Below are 8,888 nucleotides of genomic sequence, written 5' to 3'. Positions count from 1 at the left end.
TAAAGATGAAAAAATGTTCGCGCATTGCGCGACTAGACTTTTATTTCCAGTAACTTATCATATCCATAATATTTGCGATTTTGGTGCGTAATAATAAGCCTGCTAGGGCGTTCCACTTCTACAATAAAATCTTTCTTGCGCAAGGTAGCCTATTTCACAAGAAAACTGTGATGGCGCAGAAACCACAAGTGCTGCCTGCGATACGAAGTCCCCAAGTGGCCTATTTAACATTGATATTAGGCGTCCAGGTGATATATTACGACTGTACCGAGTGTACCCTAAATGCGGCAGTACGCTGTATATGTAATCGAAACTCGGACGTGAATAACAAAAAGGTTGAACAGCCCTGATCTCGACGAACCTACGATCTCGTATAGCTAACGCGATAGTCTAAATTTTTTTTATGAAGCTCAACCTCATTAATTTATTAACCAGACCACACAGCCATCAGTAATTTTATGCAACACCAAGATACATATTAGCTGTAAAATTTGAGTAAATAGTAGATTCACACTTTTACTGTTATAAATGGTTATTGTCTTAAGCTTCGAAAAAGATCATATGGCTCTCACTATAATACACTTAAAAATATGTAACTTGCAAAAGATCTATGCAACTTGAGTCTGGCATGCTCAAAGAAAGGTTACCAGCATGATTGGTACGAGTTTTTACGGAAAAAATATGGCGCACACGACGAATGCCCGGTTACAGTGAGCTCGAACTAGTGCTATGGTGACGTCATGAGCTTTTGATTGTGACGTAACAACTCATTGGCATGTATGGCTCTTTGGGAGTTAAAATGGAAAATATAGGGCAGATATGGCTCTTCGGACGAAAAAGATTCCCGACCACTGTTATATAGTATGGTAGCAATTACATCATGAATAAATGTTGATCAGTAATCAATGTTATTCGTTTGAATATCCAATATTGACGATTATGTAGGAAGAAATCGAGGAATTGGTGCAACCAAATTTCATGTGAATTTCTGTTCGCTACTGAGTGACATAAAATCGATATTGTTTTTTACCTTGTGCGTCAATATATAGTCAATACTGCTAGCCCGAGTCAGAATTTGAAGAAGTCGGTTTAAAACTATCGCGACATCATACAAAAATTGCGTTCCACAATTCTAAATAAATTTAAAATATGATGTTTAATTTCTGTAAATTAATGGACAGCGCCGAGCTCATTGCATTTTGGAATTGAGACATAAAAGTCTAATATGTCTGGCGGAACGGTTGGGAGCTTGCGAACCACTGGTTCGCTATATCCTACCACGCTATTACTGAACTTATTACCCATGCTATTACTATAGATCTGGATTATCCTAAGCTTCTCATGATTGAACTCGCGCACCTTGAACCAAATAATCTAGGGTTACCATAGGCTATACGTCCTCCGAGGACTCCAAAATGTCCTCTCTTTTGGCAATTCGTCCTCCTTTACAGCTTTTACAGTCAACATAATGGATAGATTCGAGCGAAAATGAGCCTACATGACGCTATAGGAAATTCGTGTTTCGATCGAAAGCGACGACATCTTTTTATAGTCAGCACCACTAATTTCAAGAAAAAAGTGTGTAAATCGGGAATCGAACGGAAGTGATGACCTTTTTATGGTCAGCGCACCATGAAGGCTATTCCAGGGAAATAGCGAAATCGGCTGATTTCAGTTTTGATCAACCAACTTTGTCTGATTTGGTAAAAGTGAAAAGTGTCCTCCTTTCCCGATTCCAAAATATGGTAACCCTGAAATAATCCCTATTTGGCGAGGGACTTAGCCACTGACCCACCGCATGGAATCACTGGCTTAACGCACAATGGTTCAGACCGGCTAATAATCCATTGCCTGAAAATTGAACAAATGGTATCGAACAAACATGCCGCCATAGAAGGCAGTGAACTATCGCAAGAAAATATAGTAATAGGGATGGTGTGAACGTGAGGTTCACGTTCGCGTTCTGTGTGTGAACCTCTGAAATTTAGAGGTTCGCGTTCACAACAGAACCTTGGTAGGTTCTGCACTGTGAACCTTTTTCATATATTACAATTTTCACTTCATTATAACATCTTTGATTCCAATTTATTGCATTTCAACTGCGGGCCACTCTGTGCATGGCGCTGGCAGCATAAAAAAATCAACATTAAACGACCATGCACTTTGACAATCTCAAAAGTTTTACTTGCTTTGTTACAAAAGTTTGCTCGGAATATCCAGTTATCCGTTGGAGAATATTTATTGACTCGCTGCTGCGAGCTTGACCCGCAATCACACAACATCGCGAGCGAAATACGTAGTCAGCGAATGATGCTTATTCAACCAATCAATGAGATTGATATCGTTTTCTGATGTAAAAAATCTAGCAGACGTACGTGGTTAATCTTGACTTCATATTTTTACTGCATCATTAAAACCAAATCCGTGCGATTGAGGTGTTGGCTACTGCTGTATAACTTGTTAACGGGGAAATATCGGTAGAAAGTATGGAAACCCGTTTTACACTCTGCTCAATATCAATGTAGCAATACTCAGACGCCGAACACATTGTCCAGTCTGGCCTAGACCGCTAACGCGCTAAGGCGTAAGCTTATATTTCCTGGTAAGTCCTCGCGAAAATTGTTGGCAAAGCGAGGGAAGATATTGATTTTATGGGAGCGTTATATCCTTGATTGCATCAGTTGATACATTTAGCGACGTTTGGTATTCCAATATGTACTTCAGCATTGTGGCATTATGTGGCCCGAGTCGTCGCTAGGTATCGTGTACATTAATATAGGCTATCACTTCATTGAAAGATAGGGTTAGAATTAGCAATATGACGTCATGTGACGTCATGAGGTTCACGTTCGTGTTCACACAGAACCTTTCAAAAAGGTTCGCGTTCACACGAACCTGAACCTTTCAGAGGTTCACACCATCCCTATATAGTAATCCATTTTGTTTCCGAGTACAAGAACGAAATCCGTTCTCATCTGCTTTACGACTATTGTTTTCAGTCAGTAATGCGCGCGACTATCGTAAATCCCTACATAGTTCCGTCTCTGACTTCCACTCACGTTGAAGATGGATTCGAAGAAGCGACTCCGGCTCTCGACTCTTTAGAAAAAGAAATTGCCACTCCTAATCTTAATCAAAACTTCGACTCCCAATACAAGCCAGTACTATCTGATTTGGGAGTCGAGAAAAGTTTGCTGGGACTCCGATTCCCAACCTTTCGTCCATTGGGAAGCGACCAAGCATAGGATGGTTATTTCATCAATGTAATCAATTGCGATTACGGTTATCTGAATCACGAGATTACGATTACATGGAAAAGTAATCATGATTACATTTATTTTGCTTTTAGAACTCGAGCTTTGAACACATATACAGCAAGACAATATAACGATTGCGATGACAAGGCCTCATATGAGCGAACAATTTTCTTTTAAATGCGACGTCATTTATTTGTTACGCCACGTTTTTCCCATCCATTGCCAATTTTACAGCTGTCGATTTATCGCTCCCAACGATTTTTATTTTAGCTACAACCCAACCAATTGCCTGAATACATATCAGCTTAGAAATATTGGATATAGAATTGGCATTTCAGAACGACTACTCGGTTTCTATTTCGAACCCCGGCGTCCCCTGCGTGCACCACTGAACAAGCACAGGACATACCACTACAATAGTCACAATTAGGTCGGGGTCATATGGACAACAAAAAACTATAAGTATTGATTTAGTTCCCTTAAATGCGCTAATCAGGTACAACATACAGCCCAGGTGTCGAGTTCAAAATTATCAAACAATCCGAAGATATGCAAGATTCAGGGATTTTTATCAACACCGATTACTCAACGACTTGAAATTGACTAGTGAATTTTGCTCCGAGTCAATCCACATTTTTGATACGACGAGTAGGGCTGGGCACAATGATTCGAGTACTCGAATCTGAATCGAGTATTAATTTTAATGATTCGAGTCGAGTAGTAAAAGAAGATATTTTCGAGTACTGAAATTGTAGGCTTCTCGCCACTGATAGTCAATTTATCAATGAGAATTATAGTTTCGATACTAATTTTCACTGTGGAAACCTTGAAACCTTGATTGGTGGTATCGTAGCATACGAAAGATATAGTACAAAGCTACGAAGGTTACTGGACGACGCGCATTTCCAAGGTCATGATTAGCCCACAGCATTGTCACCAAGTGGAATAAAATCGGATGGTCAAAAAAATACCGTGTAAGAGGCATCATATTCTTCATGATGGCATGAACCAGTGGTTCCCAACCTTTTATTTCCCGTGGCCCCCTTGCGCAGGCTTTTAACACTGGTGGCTCCCTGCTTACCACTAAAAAAAGATTTGTTTGAACGTGCTTGCGTTTATTATTTTGATGCCATCTTTGATGGTGTTCAAAAGCAAACAAAACAAAACGAAACAAAGTCAACGAAGTTTAATTGACCATCAATGCGAGATTTGCTCTTGGGATCGTCTGACGAGGCTCTTTATATTTGGCTCAGTCTTTGACACAGCAAGACGAATGTCACTGCCAACATCGAGACGGTTTCTAGATTTTGTTTTGATGGTAGCCAGATCAGAAAACCCAGATTCACAAAGATAGGTTGTGGCAAATTGAACGAGCAGCACAGAAGCTTTCTTGCTGAGTAGCGGATATGAATCGTAAAGAGACATCCAGAAACTGGCAAAATCTTCTCTGTTTTCAAAAACCAATTTTAGCGCATTTGAAACCTGTAGTTCTGCCAGTTCCTCTGCCTCTTCTTCAATAGGGTCAATTTCGGTGTTGAACGGGTCTTTGTACCACGGATTATGCACACGTTTTTCGGGAAAATAAGATTCAAACTCAGCAGAGACGACTCTCAGGTGCTCAGAGATGCAAGTTTGGATGCCCACGGGTAACTCAACTTTTTTGATTTCCAGGTATTGGCTTAACAGAGGGAACGAGAAAGTTGAGCGTACCTTGATTCGTTCTCCCCAAACTCCAATTCGAGCGCATATTCCAGCTAGTTTATCTTGAACGTCACCGACTGTTACATCACGGCCTTGTAGGGAAAGGTTCATTTCATTAAAGCACCCAAATACATCTGCCAAATACGCCAGTATCATGACAAACTCGTCATTTTGAAAGTGGGCGTGGAGATTGTTTTTGTTTTCTCGCAGAAAGATTTCCACCTCAACACGGAGTTCATATAGCCGTGAGAGACATTTCCCTCTGGATAGCCATCGAACATTTGTATAAAATAGGAGCCGAACATGTTCAGCTCCCATTTCTTTGGTAAGAATTTGAAAGAGTCTGTGGTTTTTGGCCCTCGCACGTATGAAGTTAATCACTTTTACCGCGTCGTCCATAACTTTCATCATACTGGAAGGTAGAGTTTTTGATGCAAGAGCGTACCGATGTAATGAGCAGTGCGAGGACGTCACGTGGGGCCATTCTTTCTTCACAAGCGTGACGAACCCCCCTTTGACACCAACCATCGCTGGAGCACCATCCGTACATATATGTTTGAAATTTTGCCAGCCGAGTCCATTCGCATCGAAAAACGAGTTCACAATAGTCTTCACATCCACTGCGGTGGTGGTGCCTGGCATGGTATTGCAAAACAAGAATTCTTCTTTTATCTTTCCCTCTTTTTCATAGCGAGCAAAGGCAATCAAGTGATTTTCCAGAGCGCAATCAGTAGATTCGTCCAGCTGAAGGCTAGCCTGAATCTTGCTTTGCTTGATTTCAGAGCAAACTTGCTGACATACATTGACAGCCATATCATCAATGCGTCGGCGAATCGTATTATTTGAAAGAGGAATCTTCTGAATCTTTTTCTTTTCTGCAGGTCCTATCAGTAGTTCTACCATTTTCTCCGCACATGGCTTGATAAGGTCCTCGGCTATAGTGTGCGGCTTCTTGCACCTTGCAATCCGATATGCCACTTCATAGCTGCATTGAAGAGCTGGCTTTTCCTCCGGCAGGAATCCGAAATGGTTTAGTGTTGCTTCACGGTCGAATCGTACTCGCTTAGCAGCCAAAGCATCGTTGCCAATGTCATTTCTCCGCGGATGATTCTTGTCGTGGTGGTTTCTGAGTTTGGATGGACGTAATGACGCATTGGACATAACATACGAGCAATGCATACATTGCGCGCATTCTAGGCAATCTCGGAGAACTTTTGTAAAGCCGAAAGTAACATAACTTTCTTTCCATTTTCGAACTTTAGGCATTTTGAATTTAAAATTTACGGTGATTTCTTTTTGAGTCTAAAATAGGCTAGGTTTGACCGTTGGTTCTCTATACTTGATATGAAAAGATTCAATTCCGTTATTTTGAGCTCATGAGAACGAGACTACTAGCTGCATTTTCTTGACGTAGCGTAATACAGCTATACCGGGATACCGGCATTACAGATTTCTCACGTACGGCATACCGCATGATTTTCATACCGGCATACCGCCCACCCCATACGGCAGAACAACACACAGGTATCGTACCAACCCCTTACTCCCGACAGAGACTGATAGAAAAACTACAACTAGCCTGCTGAAGAGGTACAACCGCTAACTAGGACCTCGTCTTCGTTATCTGTATGCAAGATTCAGCCATCTCTGATCCTCGACTTTACCACAATTGTGATGTCATATTTGAAACTTCACGCGTTAGCGTAACAGTGACGTACGAAGCACCCACTGTGATGCAGTGGTTCCGATCTTACGCAGCAGACTGCACGACACCGAGGAAATAGCACGAATTCAAAACCGTCAAACGGAAAAGTTGGTGAAAAATCTTTCGTTATCGTGGCCCCTGCAACTGGCTCGTGGCTCCCCAAGGGGGCCACGGGCCCCCGGTTGGGAACCACTGGCATGAACGGTACATATTTGAAATTTGACGTATTACATTTCGTTATGACGTCATAATTAGTGATGCTCGATTACTCGATTCGAAGCATATTACGTGATTCAGAATCGAATCTCAGGTACTCGATTCTGCCCAGCCCTAACGACGAGTCGAGCCCCGTCAAGTCATTTAAGCAAAGTGACTCGAGTCATTCCAACACTGTTTTGCTGTTGAAGTCTGCCTAAATATGTCGCAATATTACACTTGCTGTAACATATTTATTGCACGCAAGCAGAGAAAAATTTACACACATTGACAAGTTCACATACGAGAACAGAACATGCAAAATACAGAAGCCGAGTCACAAATTGCATAGAAACTCTGTGCAGGTATGGCAAAAGTAGGCTGACGTCACGATATCCAGCGTTTTCAGCGAGTGAACGGCTCGTCCTTGAGAAACTTTTCAAACATGCTGTAGGAATACTCTGGCGCCCATTGAGGGACCATGTGACCAGCACCCTGCGCAAACAAATCCAGACTTAGCCACCGCGTAAACGATATGCTTACATCACCACAACACCGCTTAGGCCAGGGGCCGCAAACTCAAAATTGATTGCAGTCAAATTTCGTAGAGGCCTCAGGAATTTAATATCGAGATAAAATAGGCCACACAGTTTAGTAACGTTTATAAAACTTTGCGTAGCCGCATTTCCAAGTTCAGAGTACGTATGGAGTCTCAACAAATTACTCGAATAGGCTACTTAAAATGAAAATTTTAAGGTAGCTAGCCTAGCTCTCTGGATCTCACCAAACCAAAACTACACTCCACTTCACAAAATCCAATGTGTGAAAAGCATATAGTTTTACCTGAAACACTCTGAAGTAAAACCGGACCTAGTCTATAAACATAACAACTCAAGCAAGGCCTTAGGCAAGGAATACTTGAGTACTCTAAATAAAGCAAGGACTTCAGCACTGAGCATCCCCTCGGGTAATGACAACACGGCAAGTAGGCAAAGTCTGCTATGAGTGTTTAAAAAGAGTAGACGTCCTTCCATGCTGACCTCCTCCGCCCCGGTGACACGTCACAAACCGTACAGCGTACGCACTCACCCGAATAGTCGTGTATCTCAGCCGTTTGAATTCCCTCGCAAAGCCGGCCACCTGCGACTTGACATACCACGGCTTCCTCGCGTGTACTTCGGCCAGGCCCAGGTCCGACACGAACCACTGGTCACCGAGAAAGTTACACGCCATGTCCGTGTCGCCGTTGTAGATGAGGATACGGACGTCCGAGTTGGCCAAAATCTTTTTGTACACAGGCGTGACGTCCTGGTATACGCGGACGTAACTCATCGACACAGCCTTGCTGAAACGGAGATACCAAAATACAGTAAAACACACGCCACCTTGCCAGGTGGTTAGCGACAACCCGACTCCATTGAAACAAAATAAAGATCGAAATTTGACGTTACACAATCCATACTAGGGTTGGGACTTCGGGATCAAATTTCAAATCCCGGGATCGGGATTTTCGCACCTCAATCCCGAGATTAGCTAAGTAGCAAAATGCACATACAAGCTACACAAACAACATTTATTCCTCGTATTATTGACGCAAAAACATGCTCCCGTGACTACGAATGAAACCCAGCGATCGTAAGCCACCCGGATAATGAGCGTTTAAATTCATGTACCGCCTGTTTCGTGTCTTGTAGGAGTTGATTCGTCCAACGTGATCGAAAAACGTCCATCATTCCGTTACATTGCCATAAGCTCTTCTTCCACTCAATTGCGGATTTTTTGCTGTGCTCGATCACGAAGTCCCGAACCCGTTTGTGACATCTTGGCAAGTCATAGACGTCAGCCTTGAAGGATCAGCAAATTCGCTCACTTTAAAGCAATTTGTTTAAATGCTAGCCCGTACACAGCAGTTAACTGGCTAGGAAGTTCATCGAACCGAGGATTATGCGAATTATAAATGGAATCGATCTTCCTCGTCTTCATTTTCGACTGATCTTTCTTTGACGTGCCCGATTGAATCATGGATGATT

The 8,888-nt window shown here is 42.3% G+C and overlaps 2 protein-coding genes across 5 annotated transcripts in view; one reads left to right on the top strand and one right to left on the bottom strand.

Moving 5' to 3' along the window:
* The window catches only part of LOC145439811 (stAR-related lipid transfer protein 5-like), a 304,908-nt gene that overhangs the window by 16,321 nt on the left and 279,699 nt on the right, over window positions 1-8,888 (top strand). The window lies entirely within an intron of this gene.
* LOC145439803 (lysosomal protective protein-like) overlaps window positions 7,093-8,888 on the bottom strand; it is a 199,830-nt gene continuing 198,034 nt past the window's right edge. For both annotated transcript variants that reach the window (XM_080317439.1, XM_080317438.1), the window contains 2 exons: window positions 7,948-8,203; window positions 7,093-7,353 (listed from right to left, as the gene is read on the bottom strand). In XM_080317439.1, the coding sequence (XP_080173565.1) occupies window positions 7,264-7,353; window positions 7,948-8,203 (346 nt within the window). In that variant the 3' untranslated portion in view covers window positions 7,093-7,263. The remainder of the gene's footprint in view (window positions 7,354-7,947; window positions 8,204-8,888) is intronic.

Source organism: Botryllus schlosseri, chromosome 5 (assembly GCF_051294905.1).
Source record: "Botryllus schlosseri isolate E-star chromosome 5, Bs_hap1, whole genome shotgun sequence".
NCBI classification, from domain to species: domain Eukaryota; kingdom Metazoa; phylum Chordata; class Ascidiacea; order Stolidobranchia; family Styelidae; genus Botryllus; species Botryllus schlosseri.
Note: the sequence above shows the minus strand (reverse complement) of the source record. Positions and strands in the feature narration are given on the sequence as shown.